General features: G+C 42.0%; 8 protein-coding genes across 11 annotated transcripts; 4 read left to right on the top strand and 4 right to left on the bottom strand.

Annotated features, from left to right (window-relative positions):
• LOC129601817 (uncharacterized) lies at positions 1-1,814 on the bottom strand. The gene is made up of 3 exons (XM_055500722.1): positions 726-1,814; positions 348-578; positions 1-110 (listed from the first exon to the last, which is right to left on the bottom strand). The coding sequence occupies exons 1-3, from the start codon at positions 1,710-1,712 to the stop codon at positions 9-11; spliced, it is 1,320 nt and encodes a 439-aa protein (XP_055356697.1). The 5' UTR covers positions 1,713-1,814; the 3' UTR covers positions 1-8.
• A 25-nt stretch (positions 1,815-1,839) lies between these two features.
• Positions 1,840-4,481, bottom strand: LOC129601816 (uncharacterized). Its single transcript, XM_055500721.1, has 4 exons — positions 3,263-4,481; positions 3,084-3,176; positions 2,700-2,810; positions 1,840-2,488 (listed from the first exon to the last, which is right to left on the bottom strand). The coding sequence occupies exons 1-4, from the start codon at positions 4,259-4,261 to the stop codon at positions 2,372-2,374; spliced, it is 1,320 nt and encodes a 439-aa protein (XP_055356696.1). The 5' UTR covers positions 4,262-4,481; the 3' UTR covers positions 1,840-2,371.
• An 800-nt stretch (positions 4,482-5,281) lies between these two features.
• LOC129601814 (uncharacterized) lies at positions 5,282-8,361 on the top strand. Its single transcript, XM_055500719.1, has 4 exons — positions 5,282-5,833; positions 6,115-6,206; positions 6,271-6,571; positions 6,770-8,361. Exons 1-4 carry the CDS (start codon positions 5,369-5,371, stop codon positions 8,066-8,068), a joined length of 2,157 nt encoding a protein of 718 aa, XP_055356694.1. The 5' UTR covers positions 5,282-5,368; the 3' UTR covers positions 8,069-8,361.
• Positions 8,307-10,184, bottom strand: LOC129601815 (uncharacterized). The gene is made up of 5 exons (XM_055500720.1): positions 9,867-10,184; positions 9,745-9,808; positions 9,470-9,530; positions 9,194-9,281; positions 8,307-8,837 (listed from the first exon to the last, which is right to left on the bottom strand). The coding sequence occupies exons 1-5, from the start codon at positions 10,001-10,003 to the stop codon at positions 8,648-8,650; spliced, it is 540 nt and encodes a 179-aa protein (XP_055356695.1). The 5' UTR covers positions 10,004-10,184; the 3' UTR covers positions 8,307-8,647.
• Positions 10,185-10,286: 102 nt separating this feature from the next.
• LOC129601810 (checkpoint protein HUS1-like) lies at positions 10,287-12,352 on the top strand. Its single transcript, XM_055500711.1, has 7 exons — positions 10,287-10,570; positions 10,629-10,762; positions 10,851-11,030; positions 11,241-11,348; positions 11,479-11,656; positions 11,761-11,904; positions 11,973-12,352. Exons 1-7 carry the CDS (start codon positions 10,519-10,521, stop codon positions 12,065-12,067), a joined length of 891 nt encoding a protein of 296 aa, XP_055356686.1. The 5' UTR covers positions 10,287-10,518; the 3' UTR covers positions 12,068-12,352.
• Positions 12,353-13,645: 1,293 nt separating this feature from the next.
• On the top strand, positions 13,646-22,257 carry LOC129601808 (uncharacterized). 4 transcript variants are annotated; one of them, XM_055500709.1, is made up of 16 exons: positions 13,646-13,706; positions 13,906-14,099; positions 14,188-14,270; positions 14,350-14,536; positions 14,596-14,693; positions 15,113-15,443; positions 15,540-15,782; positions 18,836-19,094; positions 19,199-19,279; positions 19,507-19,955; positions 20,138-20,213; positions 20,541-21,158; positions 21,228-21,305; positions 21,418-21,621; positions 21,722-21,789; positions 21,957-22,257. In XM_055500709.1, the coding sequence occupies exons 7-16, from the start codon at positions 15,777-15,779 to the stop codon at positions 21,960-21,962; spliced, it is 1,845 nt and encodes a 614-aa protein (XP_055356684.1). In that variant the 5' UTR covers positions 13,646-13,706; positions 13,906-14,099; positions 14,188-14,270; positions 14,350-14,536; positions 14,596-14,693; positions 15,113-15,443; positions 15,540-15,776; the 3' UTR covers positions 21,963-22,257. The 4 variants fall into 4 exon arrangements, with proteins under 4 accessions (XP_055356684.1, XP_055356683.1, XP_055356681.1 ...); XM_055500708.1 differs by having other exon boundaries at positions 13,906-14,104; XM_055500706.1 differs by having other exon boundaries at positions 13,906-14,113.
• LOC129601821 (40S ribosomal protein S4-like) lies at positions 14,470-15,400 on the top strand. The gene is made up of 3 exons (XM_055500728.1): positions 14,470-14,536; positions 14,596-14,660; positions 15,113-15,400. The coding sequence occupies exons 1-3, from the start codon at positions 14,470-14,472 to the stop codon at positions 15,398-15,400; spliced, it is 420 nt and encodes a 139-aa protein (XP_055356703.1).
• LOC129601809 (mitochondrial enolase superfamily member 1-like) lies at positions 22,142-25,049 on the bottom strand. Its single transcript, XM_055500710.1, has 6 exons — positions 24,709-25,049; positions 24,409-24,522; positions 23,826-24,201; positions 23,138-23,516; positions 22,986-23,041; positions 22,142-22,586 (listed from the first exon to the last, which is right to left on the bottom strand). The coding sequence occupies exons 1-6, from the start codon at positions 24,821-24,823 to the stop codon at positions 22,250-22,252; spliced, it is 1,377 nt and encodes a 458-aa protein (XP_055356685.1). The 5' UTR covers positions 24,824-25,049; the 3' UTR covers positions 22,142-22,249.
• Positions 25,050-25,459: the final 410 nt, after the last annotated feature.

Raw genomic sequence — 25,459 nt, 5'->3', positions numbered from 1 at the left:
GGACATCCTTAAACAGAACTGTTGAAACTTTGGCAGCCCGCACTACGATACTCTTGTCCTTCTGCTTGTTCCAATAAAAATAGCGTGAATCCGATGACGGTAGCGGCAATCTACACACAGAGGTAAAATTAAGGAATTTATATCACCTGTAACCAAATTTACTGCTGCATCAGTTTTGCGACCATCGTAACCAAAACAAGCTTCCATCCACGTCCGGCAAAAATGCCGACTGACGCGGGAAAGCTTTGCTTAATTCGTCATAGGTTCCTGCATGCACTTAAAAGGCCAGAAAACAACAAAACGTTTTGGACAACGGGCAACAAAATGATTATGCAGTTTATACTAACCGTCACGAGGAACGATCTGTTGAGATCAGCGAAACCCACCACAGTTAAAGAAAGAGGCTTAGTTAAAATCCGCTGTAAAAAACTGTATAACTCCTGAAAATCCTTAATTTGCATATGCAAATCTTCCACTGTTGTCGTGGCCTCGGATAGCTGCGGAACCCTTCCTGAATGACCGCTGCTTCGCTGATGGAAGTAAATTATTTGTTGTAGTATTTCCACTGACTTTTCACTCTAGCGTAGATAAAGAAGAAGCAAACATATCATAAAAGCGATGTAAATAAACATGTCAGAATATACAGGTCTTACTATAGATGTATGTGTTATATATAAGGGACGTTGGCAGTTTAATTTATTGCTTCGGCCCATTATTTTTCGTACCTCTTCGTGCAGTCGAATAGGATAGACGCAAATAACAGCCATTTGATAGAAATACATCATACAACCCAATGCAGCGATTATAAATCCCAATGTCGAAAGACCTCCAGGACGAAAAAATCCAGCCAACGAAGAAAACGTCATCATGAAGTATCCAACAACCGCCACAAAAGTCTGAGCTGACAGGAGCCCCTCATGCTCATTAAAAACATCCACCAGTTGTTCATAGTTGTCCCTGATGTCTGCTACTTTGCGTATAAACTCCTTGTACTCACTCCTGCTCAGCCCGTTTTTATGCACTATACGAATCTCGTCGCGTAAGGTAACCAGTTTTTTATTGAACTGCTCCGAGCACTCTTTTAGAATTCTTCCAAGTGAAGCCAGGAAAACCACAATGGACCAGGCTAGTAAACTGCCAACAATTTCCGCTATATACGAGGCGGTATATAACACCCATTTGTTGATAAACCGGAAATAGAAAGGAATTCTGTCATTCGGATCACCTTTCGTGTATACAATGAAGGCCGCGAAACCTAACCGGACCATAGATATGAGAATTGGGACCACAAATATCGCGGCGCACAGTATCTGATGTATTTGTTGTCGTCGTCGGGAGACCGGGAAAAGATTGAGTAAATTTTTAAAATTTCCATCTATGTATCCGCGTAAAGAACGCGATCGGAGAACGAACAGCATAATTATTGCCCAATTCTTTCCCAACACCGCCGTGCTTCGGATGTGCACCAATAACATAAGAATGCGATTGTTTCCGGAAAACAGCTTTAGCCATAGTGATTTATTAAACACCCATAATAATAAATCCTGCGCAAATACAAATGTTAAGAATAAAACCAAAAATACTAGAAATGTCAGTCGCAAGTATCGCCATATTGGGTGAGACTTGCGCTGGCTGCTGTCATGTGGATAATGCCCGGATGGAATTAACAAAAATAATCGCAATATGTGCCACACCGGAATTATGAAGATCATTTTACCGAAAAGTTGTATTTACATGTTGTTCTAGCCGCTTGTGTGGATATTTATTACACCCAGCTAGCACGCGACAGCGCGATTTAGAAATGAATAATCAAGTGTCAAACTTTTACGGCCGTCTAAAATAACCGTTATATTTATTGCACTGTTTTATAGACGCATATTTCATCACATGGCGGATGGGGTTATAATTAGCAGTAGCGTAATTTTTGCGGGCTGGATGACAGAAACGTCGTTGCCTACGCAAAGAAAGCATAACATGAAGATAAGTAATAAATTATGTTCAGGCTGATTGCTTGGAAAGACTTGGGAAAAACTCTTGGAAGAGTCGTCATATGAGCATCAGAATCGAAAGTATACATGGTCGCATATCCATCAACATATTAAGCCGGTTCACAATGCTGTAATTGTGCGTGTAGTCTGGGCAGGGCGTGAAGTAAAACCTCCAGCTGCGGCAGTTAGCAAATTCTCACAGTGCTCATTATTGTAATCGTAGCAAATAGAAACACCGTCTGCGGAATTGAACCCAAACAGGAAAAAATATTTTGGCGTACAAATTGCATCACAAGCAGGCAAAAATACGGTTTAAAAATATCATGCAGCTCCAACTGGTTTTTAGTTAACATCGGCGCAAATTACCGAGAACACTACAAAATTTAAGGGGATGTGAAATTACAGAGGAGAGCAATGTCGACTTCTTCCGCCTTATCGGATTCGAATTCCGCAGATTTTTCAATAAGGAACCCAATAAATCCAAATAAAATGCAGCACCACTGAAAACAAAATGGAAAAGCATACTGGCAGCATGCGACGATTGCATGTACTGTATTTACATTTTAGAAAATATGCTACACTTTGCTCAAAATAAGAATACAAATGCTGTGGCTATGACTCTGCCAGGTGCAACGCGGTTTGCAGCTGTGATAATAATACCAGTATATCAACATAAAAATTAGTACATCATCATATTTTTACAATACTTACCGTTACCAGAAATCCTCTGCTAAGATTCACGCATACACCAACAGTTAGAACTGGAGGACAAAAAACCGCGCGCTGGATAAACTGCATCAAAATAACCTCCGCAGTTTGGCTCTAAGAAGAAGGCAAATTAAATAATCATTGTTCAGCAAATACTGCAAAATATTTTAGTACTGCAAGTGTCAGCATTAACAGTAAATGCCGATTAGGTATTAGCGTGATTATTTGCAGTTTTGACTGTGCCACAGTAACGTTTTCACAAATGCTTTGACACAGGTAACTTTTTACAGCTTTTTTGCATTTGCCTTACATATTACCGGAGAATAATCATTGAATATTTTGCATGCCGAAGAATAAAACTGCTTATAAAATAACTACAAAACTTACATTCATTCGCTCTGGAGAAAGTATTGGTAACGATCTACATCCACTTTGAAGGCGATACAGAAGTTTTTGCGCCAACTCGACATCGACCGCATTCTGTAATATTTATAAAACGGATTTGAAATCTTCACGTGGAATTATACGAAGTGAATGTAACTGGTAGTAGAATTGTAAACCCAAACCTTTTCATGTATCCTAGCCGGAATGATGATCAACATCAAGATAATTACAAAATCAAAAACACAAGCCAAAAGGCAATTTGCCCATGACAAAGAAGTAGTTCTTGGCCGAAACAAAGTTGCCAGTGCCGAAAACAATGTAAGATTAATACTGGTTACAACAGTGAAAAAGTACATATTAAAAATGTCTTCATGCTCGGTTATGAGGTTATACAGCTCTTCTTGCAAATTCCGGCATCTACGCAGCCCTTCAATGACCTGAACACTCGTTTCCGGTTCATGGGAATTAAGTGAATTTTGCTGTAAATCAAACAGTTCTTGAACAGCGAAGTTCAGTTTCTGACAGCATATTACCACACCCGTGGTCATTGATAAGGTCTTGGTGACAATGGACGTAAAGATAAGTCCGCCACAAATTGTGCCAACACTGTAGATAACGAACACAATCCAATGTGGCGCATGAAAAAATCCCCATGGATAAACTTTCCAAAAATTGCTATTCAGCAAAGCAATGGTTGCTAAAACCACGCGTATGCATACGATTACGTTTAGCAAAACGCATAGCAAAAGGAGCCATGCTTTTGCTATTAGGATAGTTTTATCTGAGATGCCAAAGGAAATAGAAAATACTTTGAGATTTCGGCGATGTTGGCGTATCTCTTTTGATTTCCATAATACGATTACAACGGTCAGACATGTTCTTAGCACACAGAAAGCCGGGTGAAATAGCGCCATTAAAGTGATGACGCGGTTCTGCTGGTTTAGATAATTGGCCAGCCATGAACTATTGCGAAAAAAATCGATCAGATCATAAATCAGCAGAACCCAAAAGGCAAACGCAGTGGTCAAAGGAACCAGAATTCTGAAAGCGGTTTTTGCATTTGCTACCGTTCTAGAACAGCGAAGATCCCGACTGGCAGAGACACCGGCATTATTATACTTGACAACGAAAATATCAGCTATTGACCAAAAGAAACCACAAGTCCTTATAACAGACTCCATTGGAGAATCATAACTTTATAATTCTAAGTTTTCGTTGTCAGACAGCGGAAGAAAATCCAAAGGCCATTTTTTCGTTTAAATTTAATGCACAATTATTACAAATACAGTACGAGATTCGACCATAAGACGTTAACAACTTAACACTCAGAATACGCATATGGAACGGCGCAGATGGTACAGCGCGAATACTGTCAGCGCTAAACGCTTCAAACAGAAGCACATGTCGTTGCGAAATAAATAGATCATTCCAGGATGACGTTTCTGCACGCGCGTGATCATTTTCAGGTTTGGAACTATGCATTAATTATCTAGGTGCTTGCTTTATTACTTCTACGGATGCACTGAATGTGTCTGGCGGTTTTCTCACATTTTCTGTTGGAGTGTTTTTCGGTTGACTTCGGTAAACTTAATGAAACTTGAGCTGGGGACTTCATCAATGCTACGTATAGGAACGATTGATCAAGCAATTAGAAAAGATTAATGATCAGCATTCAATGTAAATTAAAAGCTCCGCTTACCTATTGCTGTACTCTGTATTGTACATTCGCGCGTGCGATGTACACATATAAATGATATTATAATATTTTGTATACAGTACTTCTTTAACTTTGATTTTATTTTCGAGACGGTTAAGCCCCTGGAAAAGCCGGGTGGCTTAAATTTGGCCTTGTGCCGCGAATGCCTGGAGGAAAGGTTTTTCTGTAGATACAAAGATGTTGTAGATACAAAGAGGCATTTCCAGTAAATTAACACATATTTAAAATTAATAATTACCAAATTAAATAGTAAACAATATGCAACAAACTAAATAATTTACGAGAACCCATTTTTGAATCAAAATCTTTCACCTGTACAGGTAAACAGAGATCATTGAACTGTGGAGGATTACTATTCATTCGCACATGCAGGTGATAACACACGAATCTTCGTTTCGTTGCCGAAGGGCTGCGAAACCGGTTCGGGATATCATGATCGGTGTGAACGCAGTTGGGCAACGTCATGGCAATCAACGTTGCAGATTAAAAATCCGAAGATAAAGAACAGCATGAATACATTGTGGGTTTTTTAACCGAGAAAATGTTTTGAGATACACCAGGTAGCCACACCATGGATAACGGCGGGATGACTTCCAATAAGCACGTATCTTTTCTAACACACGTATACCGGCGTCTACGTTATCAAGGCGCTACCCAATGGATAACACTGATATTAGCCGCATCGTGTGTATCGTTGTGGATGTTTACAGCACCTTTAAATTCATATTTATACCGTGGAGATCCCGCATTAGCAAGACCTAGTGCACCGTCGGAAAGTGAAAATAGTGCAGGAGAAAATGAACTGAATGAAATCAGTGGCAATAATGGAGAGAATAATAACCCCGCAACTGTCTCACTGAATGACTTCCCGGAAATAGAATTAGCGCCTGAGTTCACCAGTTCACGATTCTGGGATGGTGTCGACTGGGATGAACCACTCGAGATGCCGGATCGGGTAGCGTCCAAAGTGGCAGAAATGCCGGTGGAAACCGGTGAAGAAGATGTTGAAATGAAATATCCAAATGGAGAGCTGCACGTAAGATAACTACATAAACTAAAGTTAATTCGGTAAATCTAGAGTAGCTATTCTTCTACGTGTACTTCTATATTTCATATTTTAAATGGGGTTTATACACTGATACATAATTGTATTAATGATTAATACGTCTGCGCAAAGGCTCATAATTTGTATCATGATTCTAAAATTTCCGCGTTTTCATCGATATATGTCTTTCTTAAATAATATAACTTGTCGGATGCAAAGCAAACCGCCGGTATAAGTACTACTCGTAGTTGTTAGAGTTTTATTTCTTCTAGGTAACAACGGTGTTCTACCGAGAGTCGGTGCCAAAAACCAAGAAACTTGGTGATGTCTTGTTGTTGCATGGGGCTCGGTTCAATTCGGAAACGTACGTCACCGCACACATATTTCAATCGGATATTCAAAAAATAACGTGTTCCACCAAATTACAGTTGGGTCACCGTTGACACGACGAAGACGTTAGCGGCAATGGGCTTCCGTGCCACCGCAATTGATCTTCCTGGATTCGGCAACACCCCTGGTTCTGTTCTTTTTGGTGATCGTGCCGTGATGTTTATAGAGAATTTCTGTCAGGCACACAAAATCACAAAGCCCATCATTGTGGCACCGTCCATCGGTGGCCAGTATGCACTACCTTATATCATGGCGCGCCCGTATAACGTTAGCGCATTAATCGCACTAGTGCCAACCGCACCGGAAAGGTTTACGAAAGACCAGTTCTATCTTCTAAAGGTAACCCTTTTTGTTTTTATTCCTTTTTAAAATATATTGACTTTGTTTAAAGACCAGTCTTATCTTTGAAATTATTGTACTGCAGTACTTTATTATTGTACTTTGATTTTTGTACTGCAGTTATGTATGTGCAGCCAAGTACAGTATCTGCCTACGGTTTGCTTGTGATTATATATAATTCAGTGTTTTCCTTTCCAGATCCCAGTATTACTAATGTATGGATCCAAGGATCATAATTTGGGAAAGCAAGTGGCCAAAGCCATGTCCAGTATTCCGAATTTTCAAGTCAGGGTGATCGAGGAAGCCCATTCCTCTGTTTTTGTTGATCAGCCAGATGAATTCCACCGGACAGTGTACACTTTTCTACGCCGGCTAGAGTTTTGGTGGCAGCGTAATGCCAACGTAACCACCACCCCGCATCCGGCCATCGTTACGCCGGAATCCGGCGATTTGCCACCGGAAGCCACGTTAGCCCCACTGAAACCGCCACCGCCCATCCGGGTGGATTACGAAAAGAAGGTGATCTACGCTGACGAACCGATTGATGCGACAACGATAGCGGCTGGTGGCATTTACATGCAACCTTCGGGTATGCTACCGCAGCTCAACCAAGGCAATTTGGCCGTTGGATATCAACCACAAATTGCCGTGGGTAACCCGCAGAATCCTGCCGAAACTGTTTATAGTAACCAACAACCGACAAGTTACGGTCAACTGCAGAGCGCGTATGCTTATCCGGAGCAGCAACCACCAGCGACAAATTTCGTCAACACCGCTAACGCCAATTACGCCAACAATATTCCCAGTTTTCAGAAAGCCGCAGCGCAGCAGCAAAAGGCTATCCCCGCCAATGTATTGCAGAACTATTCACAGCCGAAAGCTGCGAACGCGGTCACGCTAGTCGCGCAAGCCCAACAGCCAAATGCACTTTATCCACAAGTAGCAAATCAGAATAAGCCTCTGTTACCCGCAAACACCAATATTCCTTCCGGACCCAATCCATCATACAATGTTTTACAAGGCGCGGTCTCCAGTTCCATTGCCCAGAAAAAACCGATTCCTGCGGATTATCCTACCGGTGGGTTTCCTCCACCAGACCTAATCAAAGATACGGCTATTCGCAATGCCGCAACACCATCGATTCTAGCCGGGATGAGTGAGCAACAGTTCAAGACATTCCAGGAAGCAGCCGCCAAGCAGGCGGTCATTCCACCGGAAAGTATCCCCGACATTCGCCCCGTTCCACCATATGAAGCCACTAAGGAAATCCACCGCGATAAACTGTCGGGCAACGTTAACCCACCCGTGAATCTCATTAACGGAAAAGCACCGCAGGCGTTTTCGGGTGATGTGGGACAGCCCGTTTCTATGCTCGATGGAAATGACCAGGCTGTTCTGAATAAGCAGGCAAGCGACCTTGTTCCGTACCCGACCGGAAGTAAGATGGAAACTGCTCAGCAACCGCAAATAATAACTGGCAATATGCGATCCATCTGAACAATAAACTCTGGTACCCAGAAGGACTACTGATATACCTAAGCCAGTTGTGAATTCGACTAAAAAGCAGATACTGAAATTTCCCGGTTGCAGTATATGTTGCAGGTGCACTGAAATTCGTCAGGGTTGTGTTCATGGCACATGCCTCCCACTTATTGTCCAAGCATTACGATTCAGTACTTGTCCATGTTGGTGATTTAAAACCTTTCTCAAGCGACAATTTTGTACATACGATTTTAATTAATAATCTTGTTTTATGGAGTCTCAGTGTTGTTTTGCATCATAAAACCAATCACCACCAGTAGAACCAGACATCAGACAGCAAACGATAGTTTCAAGCAAACGAAAATAGCGCGTACAACTAGAAAGATTCTTGAAGTACCAGACATACAATCTACAAACACATTCCGCGACAACCCCCAACAAAAGGATCATCTTGCGAATTTCGAGGATGAGATGAATTTTAAATTAGAGGGGTTCAACGAAGGTTCAATAAGTTTAAAAACGCGCAAAAAAGCGTAATCGCAAGATACTGCTCAAGCAGCCGCAGCTTCATCTACGCAGTGCAGATTCATTCACTCACACGACATGTCCCATCACCTTAAACTCCTCCAATAACCCACCAAGAAGCTCTTCATTGTCCCGCTGCACAGCTTGGACAAATTCAGTAAGCGAATGTGAAGAAGGCAGGAAAACAGAATGAAGCCGGCATAGAATAAATAAGACTGCTTTCGTGTACTTCACTTCCTTGACTTCTTTATCTTGTTCACTGCAACAAGAAGAACAGCTCGCTTTTCGATAACGACAACACAGAGAGCTTCCAAAATATACCGTAATTATCGAATTTGCACCCCTGGGGTGCAAATAGATCAAACGTCCTGAAAATGAGTTAACCCTAGCGGATATCGTCGATTGCGCAACTGCTCCGGTGGTAACTTATGTATGAAACCTGCCATCCGGCCGATCGGATAATACCATAATACGCTGCTTTTTTCAGCAACTGAACATGCTCGGATCTTACTCTATACTATACTTTATAGTATATTATAAGTACTCTCATGGTAACCACATTGGGGATAAACTGAGATGCAGCTTTAAATGAACGCAAAAAACTCAGATACTTACTGCTTCAGCTGGTCTTTTTGCTCCACAGTCAGCTTTCTCAAAAAATCGCGCATACATCGTTGGTGGAAACGGAGCCATAAAGTAATACCTAAAACCAGGTAAGCATATCAGGAGAATAAAACTATGGTCTATGGATATCCTATTTTATAACAAAATAATCCATGTATACTCTCGTTCATTGCATCGTTCCATAAACGTTAATCACTAAATTATTTACTCTCATTTTGACTGGAAAGTCGGAAATAATGAAAATATTTTTGCTTTAATTTGCTTTACCATCTGGGCTCGAAAGCTGTGCTTCAAGAGCTCGTAATTTTGACACCAAATTCTCATTTTCCTAAAAACAGTACAAAATTGTTAGAAGTGATATCGTAAACATACCGTATTTAACATCGCTTTACTGTGCAGTAAGCACTAAGCAGTATTTAAAAACTAAAAATGTGCATGCGCATCTAAAAAATAAGAGCAGTGATAAGATGTTCAAACAGCAAACACCATTGAGAAATTAGCGTCAAGAATCAATATCACAAGCTCTGAAATGCTTCGGTTACCTTCTGCTCTTCTTCAATTTCGCGCAAGACTTCCTTCTCTTTCTCATTGAGAGCGATAATTTCACTAAAACGTCCCACCGAAAACTCAAAACGAGAAAATACTTCAAATGTATTAAAGGTACTTTTTCAGTGCTTGGTGGTTGTTCGGTGATTCATCCTCAAGAAAACGCTCCACGTTTTCCACCAGCTTTTCCTCCCGTTCAGTTTCCTTGTCGTTATCTTTTTCCGAAGCACTCGAATACGATCTGGATGTCGGCATTCTACACCAATTGGTAAATATTCAATATTTCTCGCCTTTCAGATGCAAATCAAAGTCCAAACGAAAATCAACAGTTAGGATACTCCGCAGAAAAACTTGAGCTACAGAGTACTTCAACCACTTGTCACTTGTGACTTGACTATGGACTTATCACCAGAAAAGCGCGGTAGCCAGTCCTGCACTGGTGCGCGTGCGGGGAATTTCATTCCTCACGGCAAACCGACGACAAACAAACGTATGCTTCGATCCATCACTGCTTTGTTCTGGCTGGTTTAAACGTAAACATGAATTTTAAATTTTAACAATTAACATGTTCGTTTCGTATTATCAGACTATTATTCTACTTTTTACACTTTACAGTCTTTACTTTAATCGCTTCTTCTTGCACACTGCCGTTATTGGGAGTTATTTCACTTAATTGTGTTGGTTTCCTGGTGGAAAGTAGCGTCCTCTGGATTCCGTTCCAACCGTATTAAGTTCCAGCTGAGAGTAACTAACTGCGAGAGTGCTAAAACATGAAGTTCCGTTGCAAAATGTCTGATCTGTTCAGTATCCAGCATTTTTACCGTAAGCCTACTTGCAGGTGTATCGAAAATTTTGTTTGTAAGTCCTTTTGTCTTTGAAGGGATACTCCAGACAGTTGCAAAGCTATGCGATACCACGTGCATTGTGCGTATGACTCCGACGCGTATGTTCATCTTCACCAAACCAGCCTCGATGATCGATGGAGGCGCGTATGTGCTCGCGGAGATGCATCCGGTATGTTGAGCCAAACACAAGAACATCGCCTGCGCTCCATGGTTTCGCTTGAAAGTTGAAACGAAATGTTTCGTTCGTGAAATGTTAGGAAGTCCTGTTTGATGAATACAATATGGTCGGCTACGCTCCGGATGCCAATGAGATATTTATCGAAGTTAATCCCGAGGTGCTCCTGAGAGGCTTCAGGGTTCCACAGAAGAATGCCAAATATATCAAAATCAAACTCACTAACAGAGTTGGTCCATGTATGTGCGTCGAATCTGAACTGGTATGTCGAAGATTCTCAATTAAAAATTATTCTGAAAGTATTTGCAGTTTTGGCAACGGAATGAAAGACTAATAATGGGCTATGACTTTCTTTTCATAAGACTTATTTTCATTTGATAAAGCATGATTCATGAAGCTAAACAGAAATTGTACCGTAGGACTCCGTGGAAGATGGATAGCATTTTTAATGTTGTTTTTGCTTTTTGTATAGCCGTCCATGACTATGCGTTCAAAATTTACGACTCATGACACTCCCATTATCGTTCTGGCACGAAGTGTGTGGAAAGATATAACGCCGCCGGAAGACATTCCCACGAACGTAAGTTTTTTCATCCACAAATTCGGAAATCTACCACTCCAGCAGTAGAAGTATTTCGCATGTCTGAACGAACGTTCCCGATTTTCTTGCTTATTTAACCGATTTTAATTTCTGTTGCTTGAATTTCTAGATTGGCCATCAACTGTCTTCCTTGAAATTATTTAAAACTGTTGTCGATCGCATGCGAATTCTGGGACAAGTCTGTGCAACCATTTCGGCTAGCCGCGAAAAACTTTCCGTTGATGTGGGTGGCCCAACCAGCGAATACGAAATTTGCAGCCATTTTGAAGATCTGGAAAATACAGTCGGTAAATTTTGATAGTCTGTTACCCTGAATTGTTTCTGTGATTTCTATTCGTGCGTACAAGAAAAGTTAGCAAACACTTGTTGATTTTTATTTTTTCCTTTGTAGATAGTAGTGTCGATACGGAAGATCTGACGGAAACCGAGGAAGAAATAGCCTTGGGAAACGGGCTTTACTCCGTTAAAGTGGATATCCGCCGATTATGTGCGTTCCTTTCTGCTCAACAGTATTCTTCGAATCGAGTCACTTTAAGTAAGTCGTTCAGGCAGGTGCGCACCGTTTTCCTTGTCTGTTGGCGCATTATCTTGTTTTTTTTTCAGGTATCCGACATAAACGACATTTGGTGCTTTTACTTGGCGATGATAATAAGTTTAGGCTGCGTTTCGTTCTACCTGGACAAGACTGTGAGGAATAGAAAAATTTGCCTTGTTGAAAGTGTCAAGATTTGTTGGATTGTGATGGAAAGATGTAGATGTTCGTGTATGCTCTTTGCATAATTTTGCGCTTCTTCTTTTACTAAATTTGTTATTTCTTTAAATTACTTAAATGGTTTTTTTAGGACTTAGGAGCAGCTCTTACCGTTAACTGTTAATAAGTGTTAACAATACATGGTTCCCGATAATTATTTTGAACACTGAAGGTTTGCCACATGGTAGATACTGGGGAACTGAATAAACTGGAGCTAACTTTTTTGGCTTATAAATAACTATTGAGTTGAGTTTTCAATCAATCTTGCCAAACGTCCGGTGAGGAAGTTGGTACGTCGCAATGGAAGATGGTAGCATCCCAACGATGTAACCGGGTGCTGTCGCTGGAAACTGGAAAGTAATTCTGTTCTTTCACGGTGATCGACGACCAAGGCCGCAAATGTTCACCAGGGTTTTGAAAGTATACCAGCTGACCAGCACACGATTATCTACTCTAGCTAGACCTGAAAATAAAGAAAAATGTAAGTAATCAATGAATGCCATGGGCTGGGCCAGTTCACACAATATGTTACACCTCACTATGGTATGACAATTTGGGAGCGCCAAATTTGCAGGCCGGTTACACTGATTTAACTGATTCAAAAAACCGGTTAGAAATTAGAATGATTCGATCGTGATTTAACAACTGAATTTTTATTTGATGCTGCGGTGGAGGTAATTGTGATCTGTGAGATAAGTTATTCGGTATTCCTAAACGGCTGTTTGGAGTATCCTACAGAAATTAAGCAGCGTTTGTCATTTATTGTATCTGCACTCGTACGCATGGACCGCATGGTCAACCACCACATGTACGAACCGCAGGTGCCTGGCGGTGCACCGGTGGTCAGCCGGCATACCACTGCGCAACCGCGCAAGCGCTTCCCATTCCGAAAGATTTCGGACAAAATCCAGAAAATTGTCAAAGTGCACAGTAAATTACTTTCTTCTATATTACCCTTTAATTTTTTATTTTTTGTGCATACAATACTTTTCGTACAAACACTTGAATCTGTGATCATCTTGACCGTAATACCGGTTTAAAAATTTGCGTTACGAGTCGTTAGCTACAAACAACAGTATTCATTGACGCAAATGAGTAATCCAAGGATCATTTTTAACTTTTCGGGTAAGATTCAGGTTCTGTGGTATGGCGAATGTCCGTGATACGTTGACAACGTACAAAATAGTTGATTACTTAACTCATTGTTTTGCGTCCGAAACTCGACCACCATGATGCATTTTACAAATTTCGAAATCGGTTCTCAAATTTTAAGGAAGTGTTCTGAGCCTGAATTGCGTACTGCAGTACTTACGTGATCCGTCTTCACTCTTCAGTCTTCAGTGTAAAATGTGACTTCCACAATTGTTTGCAGCAGAATATCCAGAACCATTACCGGGAACAAACACTGCCCAGCAGCTGGCCGGAGCGCTAAATGTGGCCCATTACTGTGTAACTGGAGGAATAGAAGGCGGTATTTTTGCCGCAGATCCACCCATTTCACTGGGGATGCGACGACTGGCGTTAACAGTGAGGGCCGGGAATGAGGAACGGGCTGATAAGGCTGTGAGAGAAATGAATCTACGATTGTGAGTTACTGCAATTATTACGTGTCGAATTATGTGCAACACGAATAGCCACCTAGCGATGACAGCGCACGATAGTCAGCAGGCTTACCTTAGCACTAAAGTACCGAGAAACACAGTTGCAGCCGCAGGGTGTACAATGTCGCAAGGTGTACATCGTTCGGTATTATAAAATAGCACAGTACTTCCTTAATTTTTGCAGCCTACCGCGGCACGTCGATGCTAGTTTCGGCGACATAAAAGCCAGCAACCTCCCAGGAGTACTTCAGCCACCGCCGCCTTTCGATTTTCAACCACTAGGCGGGGTTTGGCTAATTGGCAACGCCCCACCACAGAACGCTCCCCCCCTGCCGTTCCCAGTGGTAGTGGACGTAGCTCCAAACCCTGCGGGAGGCGGTAATGTAATAAGAGTGGGTCTCGTCTGTAGTCACTAGTCACCCATATTTAATTAAGGCTTAGCTAACATTTGATATATTGTGAGCAGCCGCCAGCCCCACTGCACCAACATCATCTAGGCTTCAAATGGAAGGCACTCGAAAGGCAGCCTGCAGCCCCAAAAAGCGTTTCGTAAGACTGCGTCGCCGCACCATGCAATTATGTTTTCCAGGTTCAAATACATGAGCAATCACCTCTGTTTTCTTCGAAGGTTTCTCGTCTTAGCTGTGCGTGTGGTCCCCATAAATCCCGCGAATCCTTGCCACTTATCATCTTTCTCCGGAATTGCCTGAAGTATGCGCTGACTGGTGATGAAGTTAAGAAAATCGTTATGCAGCGATTGATCAAAGTTGACGGAAAAGTCCGCACTGATCCCCCTTTCCCCGCTGGTTTCAGGGGTGCGTATGCTGCTGTTGATTTCCATTAAATTGAATGATACCATGTCCAGCATTTGCAGATGTGATCAACATTGAACGGACAAACGAGAACTTCCGCCTGATCTACGATACCAAGGGCCGATTCGTAGTTCATCGCATCACGCCAAAAGAAGCCTAGGTAAGCGTTGTTTATTTTTGATCGAATTATTGATCAAATTATTTCCTTAATTTGTTCTTGGCTTTCAGTATTGGTATGATATAAATGATTCTTTATATTATATTGGTTTGATTTGATATTGGTTTGATATTGCAATTTGAGCATTTAAAGTTTTTTATTTTGGGTATTCTGTATAACGAATGTATTCAACTAAATGCGATTACGATTGCGACAAATGGCCGTTTTGATGGACCCATTTTAGAAGAATTTTTACGTTGCATTTATTCGTCAATTTGATACTTTTTTCATCCTAGCTGGGGTGGTAATCGTTTGCTTTAGTACAATTATTCCATTATCGTAGCCTGTAACACAGTCCGAGAGGAATTTTTTGAGTGATATTTCGTGAGCGATTAGATGTATACGGTTGTAGTTTTTTTCAGTACAAACTGTGCCGCGTGAAGAAGCTGGGTGTCGGTCCCAAAGGTGTCCCGTTCTTGGTGACTGGTGATGGCCGCACCATCCGCTATCCAGATCCATTGGTTAAGACCCACGATACCATCCAGTTAGATATCGCCAGCAGCAAGATTGTCGACTTCATTAAGTTCGAAGTTGGCAACTTGTGCATGGTGAATGGCGGTCACTACTTGGGTCGTGTCTGGCCTGTCGGCACCATCACCAGCCGCGAACGACATCCGGGAAGCTTCAAGCTTCGACATTGTTCATATTAAGGAGTAAGGACGCATTGGGACACGTTTGGCCGCTCGTAAGAATGTAAAGACAATGTTTTCACGAGATCGATAGAATTAGGCCGATGATTTTGAGTTTGTTGTGGGGAGTGTTCGATTATAACGCTGTTTCGCATTGCAGATTGAATTTCGTGTTCGTTATTGGAAAGGGTACGAAGCCATATGTCAGTCTCCCCCGCGGAAACGGTATCAGGCTGAGCATTGGGGAAGAGCGAGATTGGATAATTGCTGCGAAGAGAGAAGCTGCTGCATAATTATTGTTGTATTGCGATTCATCGATGGTTTTGTGTTTTTCGCTTTATTGACATGTCTCGGTAATCCATATAAACTGCAGCTGTAGCTGCAATGTAGAAAAGACATGCGAGTAAGTACTGTATATCGAAACCGGATTGTTATTATTTTGTTGCACCGTGGACTGAGCTAGGGTAGTATTAAGTAAGTACAGTATTATTAATTTTTGAATTTAATAGCCGTACCACTTGGTAAACGCCGTACGATGGGTTAAACGCCTCCCGTGGTATGTAGCTTCTCACTCGTTACACAGAGCTCCGTAAAGAGTTTAATAAACAGTTTGAAGTGCGCGCTATGCAGATTGCACCTGCTGCAGAGTTGCGCTGCTGCAAGACCACTAGATACCAGACCTGGGCAGTCAATTTTAACTGTTTAACTTAACGCGAGTTATTTTCGAGTTATTGAGTTATAACTTAACTCTTTAGCGTAACTCGCTCAAAAGAAAACTTAACTCTAACTTAACTCTCCTCTCATAAAATTACTAGGTATATAGTATATACTATATATAGCAACTCGCGGTGTAACTCGAAACTCGGTTTTCCTCCACCATTAACTTAACTGTTAGCGTAACTCGCACGCTCCCTGTAACTCTTAACTCTAACCACGGTATAAAGGATTTCTCTGGTAGCGCAAGACACTGTAGGAAAATTCAGTACTTTTTTTGCCGTCACACTTCATTAACATTTCTTGAAAGACAAAAGAAATACAATGGGCGAAACGGCCATCAAGTTGAAAACGTGTGGCAGTGATTTTCTGACGATCCATAAGGGCTACAAACTTTTTACAGACAGAAATCCATAGCAACATTTTACGCTGATTCTGAATCTGCAATTTGTTTTTTGCAATTCCAAAAAAACATCTGAGTCGAGTAAAGTAGTAATGTGGTTTGAATCGGGCATGTAGACATAGAGGCCTGGCAGGCAGCGCGCTAGCGACAGTCTGTCTGCGCCCTACAACCCCACTCACTCCGACTGCTCCTACGACTTACATAAGGCTTACTCATATTCATAATTCGAGTTATGCAAAGATCATAATTTCGTATCAAACCGATAACGAGCATGGAGAAAATAAAAAACTAACAAGAGAATGTGCAATCCGTTTTGAAAAATTCCAAACGGTTGAGGCTGTAGGCCGTGCCACACGTTTACGCCCTTAATTACAACTTGATGCCTTTGACGAAAACATGCCGAAAAGTACTGAATTTTGTACATGCTACGTTCAGCATCATTCGCTACCAGAGGTTTATCTCTTTTATACCGTGCTCTAACTATGGGTCAATTTTCGATAACTGCCCAGGTCTGCTAGATTCCTACGGTTCAGGCCAGGCAGCTCAATCAAATTTGTGGGTGAGGCCTTTTAGTCATGTTACGAACAAATGGACAGCATGCCCGGTACTTTTCCTGCCTGGCTGGTCATTCGCTTGCACGGACAGACAATGCGAGTCGGCGCGCATCACGAGCGCACTTTTCAAAAAAATTGTTGCTGTTGACACAACATTACTTTTTGGAAGTAATGGTTGGGACAATAAAACAGTATAAAAGAGCCGCTTTCGAATGATATGAAACAGGAAACAGTAACTGCTACCGCTAATTACGAGATGCGATGCGATATTAGCCAGTTTCGTACGCTAAAAGATGGCTACATTTTAATGTACGAAGGTGGCTAATATCGGGTTTGCCAAGCAGTGGTAACAATTATTATTTCCTATCGCACATCATTCGAAAGCGGCTTTTTTATACCGTTTTATGGTCACAACCATTATCTCCAAAAAGCAATGTGTCAACAGCAACAATTTTTTGAAAAAGTGCGCTTGTGATGCGCGCCGACTCGCATTGTCTGTCTGTGCAAGCGAATGACCAGCCAGGCAGGAAAAGTACCGGGCATGCTGTCCATTCGTTCGTAACAGGACTAAACGGTGGACTTATGAGTACAATAGCCCGCCTGTCCTGTATCCATTTTGAGTTCTTGGCTGCTGTCTTCATTGGTTTCTCTGCTAACTGCAGTTCTTTCCTCTTTTGTGTCAATCAAATTATCGAAAGTGAGATTTCAGTCAGATTAAAATAAATTTTTATTAAGCACGATGGAGAATTGTGTGTTCGATATAAGGATAGTCCTTGTTCGTTTCGTTGGTTTACCTGTACAGGGCCTGCGTCACTGCGTGTCGCTTGGACTACGGATGTACTGTAGGCTGTCTGTAGTAGGGTTGTTAACGGTGCGGTTTATTACCAGTGCACCGGTGCAATTTGAAAAAATTGCGGTGCGGTTTTGAAAATAAATTGGTACAGGCGGTGCGGTTTTTGGGAAAAATCACACCGGCGCACACCGGTGCGTCTGGGTAACCGCGTTGCCGTACACCGGTTAACCACCGGTTAACCGATGGATATAATTATAATAATTTTGTAATTAAAATAAATAATTTTTGTGAAATGACGCTGCAAACTGGGTTGAAGTGGGTTCCCGCCCACAGGGTGCACATGCTGACGACTCTGTAGCCTGTAGGCTCATACGGTGACTACGGTCTATCCATAGATGAGTTGCCACAGGTGATCGCCGGTCACGTGAAAAAATAGAAGGAGAGGAAGTGATTTCACCCGTAAGCCACAACGCTAAGGGACCCATGTTTGCACCTTCGTTTCTCGCCACTGAAGTTGAATTTTGACAAGCGGATTGTGCCAAAATAATTAACATACAGGGATAATTTGCATAAGGGGAACGTAGAAACCTGAATTTTTGCATCAGCTAAGTTGTGGCTATAAGCGATTTTCCTAGGAACCCATGCTGCCTCGCATTTCCGGTTACAAATGCCTAATTTGGCGCAGTTGATTATTTCGGTTGGCGCGTCGGGTTAATTCGCTTCGGTTTTGCCACGGTTCGGCTTTTTTTTCGGTTCGTGACGTCACGAGCTCTGTGGCAACTCATCTATAGTGACTACTAACTACGACTGAAACTCACCATCAGTACAAGTACTCGTACAGTTACTGTACTACAGTTACTGTACGAGTACTGATGGTGAGTTTCACTTTCATTGTTGTACCTACTTGTTTATTTGTTTATATGTTTATATAAGACTCTAAAACATCGGTATTTTACATCAGTTGCTTTTGATTTGACTTTATTTTGCCGCAGTTTACAATGGCTCTTCAAAACGGGCACGAGGAGAGGAAGCTGCTGGACTATGAGGAAAAAGTGGAAGAACTGGTTACCAGCAATGGCAGTAGCAATGGCAGTGAGCAAAATCAGGAACCCATGGACGATACGGATCGTGTCATGGTGCATACTCCCTATCACGGTCACTATAGCCTGCCAACAGCTGGCTTTAGGGACATGTTACTGAAACCAGAAATCCTGAGTGGAATCTTCGGTGCGGGCTTCGAGCAGCCATCCCGTAAGTTTTGATTTGTTGAGGCGCACATTCTAGGAACATTACATAAGCTCATTAAGCTGCTTACATAAAACAGTATTATAGAACTGGTTAATTGTGTATTGCAGAAGTACAGGCGGAATGTATTCCGAAAGCGATGTCAGGTGTGGATATTTTGTGTCAGGCTAAATCTGGCATGGGCAAGACAGGTACATCATGCTGAAGTACTGAGCAACATACTTGTACATACCTGGTTTCCTTGTTTGGTTGTTATAATGTTATTCGAGAAAGCAGTGATTTTCAATGATCGGGCAATTACTTACATCCATGTGTCGGTATTAATTTTGGTGATGTTTGATCGTATTGAACGTATACAATATATGCCGGTGTAGCATTGCAAGAGCGATAATAATAATAATGCTTTTTTCTGTTCCAGTCTTGTTCGTAATTTCCACTTTGGAAATGATCGACCCCCAAAATCACACCCAACCGACCGTCCTGGTGCTGGCACCGACGCGTGAATTGGCCTACCAAATCGGAGCTCAGTATCGTCGTTTCGGACGACATTTGGGTGGAATCCGCATAGGCCTATTCTGCGACGGCACTCCGTTGTTGGCTGACATACAGAATTTGCGCGCCGGCCCTGTCCACATCGTTCTGGGCACCCCGGGCCGCTTGACGGCTCTGGTCCGTGAGCGCGTGCTGAATCTGTCGCACATCAAGCACTTTATTGTGGATGAATGCGACAAGGTGCTGCGCCAGCTAGACATGCAGTCGGATGTGCACGAAATTTTCCTGGCGACACCGTTCGAAAAGCAAGTTATGATGTTCAGTGCCACATTCCCGACCGCGGTTTTGCAGGATTGCCGAACGTATTTGTCAAAGGTTTGCACAGTATTTTAAAGAACAACATAGCCATAACAATGAGCGGAAATAAGTGCCTTGCGCTTCATTTAATAAATAAAATTCATCTTTTGTCTATGCTCCAAGTAAGTATTGTAATTGAATAGTAGCGATAGAGTCCAGAGTTAACTAGAAGTTGTGCCAAACTTCTGGAATGATTGCAGGAGGCGTTTGAATCGCAGATCAAAAATCCTGCTCCTATCCTTTCAGAAGATGCTCAGAAGCAGGAATCCATGGAGGGTAAGGATCGTGCCATGTTGCATATCTCTTATTATTACGGTAGAGCCCCCTTCCCCCTCCGAGTTTTGTATTTGAAGAAAACTGATTCAGTATAGCATTGCATCGAACGTTAATTTTTCATGTTATAGTTTTGCGAAGCTACTGTATTTGTAATGCGGTGAATACGCTTATTATAGCGTTATGGCTTAGCGCAGTCAGGTAGTCTGAATATGCGTTTTACCGTTTTAACTGGGAGCATCTGTTCCGAATCGCAGTCCATTGCGTACGTAGGTACTAGTTAGCGTATATTTTTTAATCTCTTATTTCAGAAATTGTGTCATTCTTTAGACGGTTTTTTCTATTCTGAAGGCAGTGAAAAAGTCATCATTTGCATTGGCGGAGAAGACCAGCACATTGTTTTCCGCAGCGTGGAGAGACTTTGTCCGTCCGATTTGGGATGGGGCAATTTAATGTCCTTGCCCATCGGTGTCTGCAATGCAGGACTAGTTGCTCGCAGTGAATTCATATATTTATGTGGCGGGCAGCTACCTGACGGCTCCGCTTCTGGTGACACATTTCGCTTTGATACGTTCAATAACAAATGGGAGGCTAAAAAACGGATGAATTCGCCGCGGTTCGCGCTCGGTATAGCTGCATTTGGGGAATACATTTACGCCATTGGAGGCTGTGACGGTCGCTCGGTTTTGAATACTGTGGAACGCTATTGCATTCCGTCGGATAACTGGGAATTCGTGGCTGATTTGCCGGTTCCGCTGAGCGGTTGTTCGGTGGTCGATCTCGAAGGCAGTTTATACGTGTTTGGCGGCGTCTCTGATAGAGGTTTTTCGGATGAGGTTTTGCGGTATGCTCATCAGAGCGGCAGCTGGAGTTCCGCGAAGTCTGTGCATGTATCTCGTACTGGTGCGGTGGCTTGTGTCGGCCCAGACAATTTCATATATATCGCCGGTTAGTTGACAAGTTGACACATGCAACGTCTGCTAGTGAACTTTTTTTAATTTGTTTTTTTGTTTAAAGGCGGGATATCCAACGAGAAGGTTGTGTTGAATCGCTTGGATGCTTATAATCCCATTGCCAACGAATGGATACCAAAAAGTAAACTACTATTTTCAATTTTTCAGTATAATAGTAATTGCAATAATTTGACATCGATATTCGTCGAAAGTTTCGTAACAGCATTCATACGAATGCCTAAATTTTTCTCTAGGTTCAATGGCTGTTGGGCGATATTTGCCAGGGATCGCGTTTGACAGTGAAGGGTTTTTCGTTTTTGGTGGCCAGCAGCTTCTCGATAGTCCTGTCGATACAGTTGAAGCGTATAACTTTGCGAAGGATGAATGGGTCCTTCTAGAGACTGTGCTGCCCTGCGCTCGAAGCGGGCTCAGTTGTGTTTCCGTACCGATCAATAAATGTATGTACTTCCTACCGCAGTTAATTGTTTTTTTTCTGTACGCATCTATGAACTTGTGACTGCTGCTACTCCTTTTTTGCAATAACTGTTGTATTTTTAGCGTTTACACATCCTTCATTTCAAATGGATCCCGTTCGCGGCCGTATCGTTTTCAACAGAACTGCTCAGGTATGAAAGCAGATCGTGAAAATTGTTACACTCGTGATTTGAATGAAATCAAAGGTCTGTCTGTATTTTTATCATGTTACTTGAATCAGGGCACGTAGCATGAACCTGGTAGCGAAAAAGGTTGAAATTTGCTGCTAAATGTTAAATTATTTTCTTGTTATTTTCAGGATTAAGACCGAGATCTGATCTAACGCGCCTACAGGAATTTTCCGTTAAAGATCTCACCTTCTATCCAAAGTTTTCTTCACACTGATCTGCATAAATTGCCTTCCGATTTGGAGAAATGCTATTACACTAGTATACGCTAAAGGTGCTTTGTTTGTAGCAAGTGGGTTTCTGCTGTATTTCTGAGTTTACCATTAACAGTTTTGTTTTTCGAATTCGTGTTTGCACCACGATACTCGTATGGATTTAGTGTTGTAGACACACGGTAGATATTGAGAAATTCAGTAAAATGCAGCTAAACTGGTTTAGCTTTGTGCTGCATCAAATCTTTCCACACTGGCCCGTTAGGAAACTGGTACTTCGCAATGGACGACGGTAGCATCCCAACGAGGTAACCGGGTGCTGTCGGTGGAACGTAGTTCTGTTCCTTCATGGTTACCGGGGCCGCGAAATGCTCATGCAGATGTTCAACGTATTCCAGCACACGATTATCCAGACTTTTGGAAATGACAATGTAATCGATGAACGCCATGTGCTGGGCCAGCTCGCACAATCCTACACCACCGGCATGTGGGCATACGGGAACGCCAAATTTGCAGGCCATTAGCAGTACCGCCAGAATTTCGTTGATACTACAAATAAAAGTTGTCGCTATTATTTGACGGCTCGACAAATTGAAGTATGTTCAGAAATCAAAACTAATGTTAGCGAGACTTATCCAAGAACTTTCGGTTTGAACCATTATTGTTACCCAGAGTAGTGCTCACTGAGTCACTGTAGATAATTTGTAGATGTGAAATAATTTACAGCTACTGTAGTACTACCTAGTCACGATAAATCGGTAATCGAAAAATTTACGGATAATCTGTCCGCTATTTTATTAGTGCAGTTGTAAATAACAGTCAAACTTTCCTTGAATAAAGTGGTATCTGACCACTGATATCAAGAAATTTGTTTATTTCGTTGTTTCAGCCTTCTAAAGTGAAGAAAAATTGAAGTTTGGGTTACTGCTGTAATTCATCTTTACGTACCTTCCCAGCCGACACGTGTCAATTTGACAATATGAAATGGCGCTCGCTTGGAGAAGCTGAAAATTGAAATTATTGTAACAGCTTCGATTTCTTCAGGTAAAAAATATTGTTTCCCTTGTCAAGGTTTAAAGATGACCCTATTTAAAGGTAACCTGTTTAAAGATGACCCGATTTGCACATTGTTCCCCCGTTGCCACGCCGATGCCCAGCGGTGCCAGGGCCTTGGCAACCGCAGCGTGACCGAGGACGTCGTCCGGGCTAGTTGGCTCTTCGATCCACAAGGGTTTAAAGCGGGCCAGCTGCTGCATCCAGGAAATGGCTTCCGGAACATCCCATTTCTGGTTGGCATCGACCATCAGTAGCTTATCGTAGCCAATTTCTTCGCGTACGATTGTCAGTCGCCGAATGTCATCGTCTAGTGATCCACCGACTTTCACTTTGAACCGTGTCCATCCGGCCCGAATAAATGTGCGGAGTTTCTTTCGTAACAAGTCAGATTCGTAACCAAGCCATCCACAACTAGTGGAATACCTGTCAAGTAGAATGAAACTAACGATTAAGCAAAGAATGAAAAAATACATAGAACAACAATACTCGTATAAAGCTTACAATTAATTTTGTTAAACAAAATAATCGGCACCGGAGAATACGAAGTCATAACACTAAATTAATTAAAAAAAGCAGCAAAAAACTTACAAACACCCGTACAAACTACTGCTCTTTCTATACTTCAAGTATGTTTTCACTTTTCGGTCCTTTAAATAATTTTTTACAACAGGCTTTTTAAACTTAAGCGTGTACTGTGTACAATACGAATACTCCGCGTAGGTAGATGCTTACGCCGGATATCCATTTTTCTCCATTTCTCGTACGCGATCTTGTTTCCCAGTCTGCCCTTCTCTCAAAATGGTCAGCGCCTCATTTTCAGTAAGAGCGTCGCGGATGTAGCGGAAGTCAATGGCTGAAATGATTTGTTCGGGCTGCAAATCCACAATTAATTTCCACAACGGTTTGCCTTCCAGTTTAGCCCATAAATCCCACAGTGCATTGAGAACCGCCGCTGTAGCCAAATGCAATGCGCCCTTTTCCGGCCCGATCCAGCGGATTTGGCTCTCACTGCTGATAGTGCGGTAAAATGCAGCGAAATTAGCGAATATCCCATGGACATTCCGGTCCACCACAAGATGTTCGAGCGCGTTGACAGCGGCGATTACCACTGTAAAAACCATCTTCTGTCATTAGAAAGCGGTTAATTAATACAGCAGTTCCATTAGGAATTTAGGAGCAGAAGTACTGCAACTACAGTAAATCACTACAGAGTAGTACTACGTAATTTTTTAGCTTGTCAGTGCTATAAAATTGATGTTAATTAGCATTACAACTTAAAATACGGAATTATAGCGTAATTAGTTCTGACTCGTACCATTAGTGCCTTTGCCTAGAGTAAAAGTTAATCCATGCCCTTCGTGTCCGTCGGGATGATCCGTCTGCAGGACAACGTATGCACAAGAATAGTCTGGATCAGTGTGCATAGCATCTACAAGCGGTACAATTATACATACTGAACTACAATAATGCATTATAGTTATTGGTGCGAATCGCTTCGTTAATCAAGATTCAGCGGCGCCTTTCAAGGAAATAAGTGACATGTACATCAGTTTCAGTTGTTCTTAGCTTATAATATTAAAAGTAAGAACAACGGCAGTTTATGGGTGATTCTTACCGGACCCGTCAGCAAACAAGGACGTGGGATACCGCACATCAGTGACAGACAGACTGGTTACTTTTGTATTTCGATAATAAGGATGGTCCGTAGGTTCCAGTGGTAACGCAGCCATTCTTCCGCTGTGTGTAGCACACGAAAGTCTGGGCAATGGATCAGCTGTACACTTTTCGCAAATTATCAAAGGGAGTCTGCGTTATCCGGAATACCCAAAACGTATTTCGCTAATATATGACCGGTGAATAAGCGTTTGCTAACTTTAGAATTCGATGCCAAAGCATTTATGTGCAAGTCTAGAAGTAGAAGTACATCAAAACAGAACCGCAATGTTATACTTGTAGCCGGGCTGCTATGTTGTTTCTACCTGCAATACAACGTCTCTCTCACACTGTTTTATCGACGAAGGATATCGAGGTGTGATGGACGATAAGAAATTTTTCGTAAGGGTGATACCGCACGGTATATCAGCACCGTAAATGTTTTTATTTCCGGTCAAGGTGATCGTGAAGTGTATAAAAGTGCGAGCAAGATAGCACATCACTGTATAAACACGGTATTGCTCACAAAATATAAATTAATATGGTAAGTTACCGTGACTTGTACAAATCAGTAATCAAAGCGCATGGGATGAAAAGGTCATGTTTTAGAGCTTAGAGTTTATAGTCAAAATTTTTCTGAATACTTAAAATACATACCGGTTAAAATACATTATATCTATTAACATCTCTACTTTGTGCAGTGCTCACACGTT

The sequence above is a fragment of the Paramacrobiotus metropolitanus genome, unplaced genomic scaffold, assembly GCF_019649055.1.
Source record: "Paramacrobiotus metropolitanus isolate TYO unplaced genomic scaffold, Prichtersi_v1.0 Parri_scaffold0000279, whole genome shotgun sequence".
Lineage (NCBI taxonomy): Eukaryota > Metazoa > Tardigrada > Eutardigrada > Parachela > Macrobiotidae > Paramacrobiotus > Paramacrobiotus metropolitanus.
This window is presented reverse-complemented; position numbering and strand designations above follow the sequence as displayed.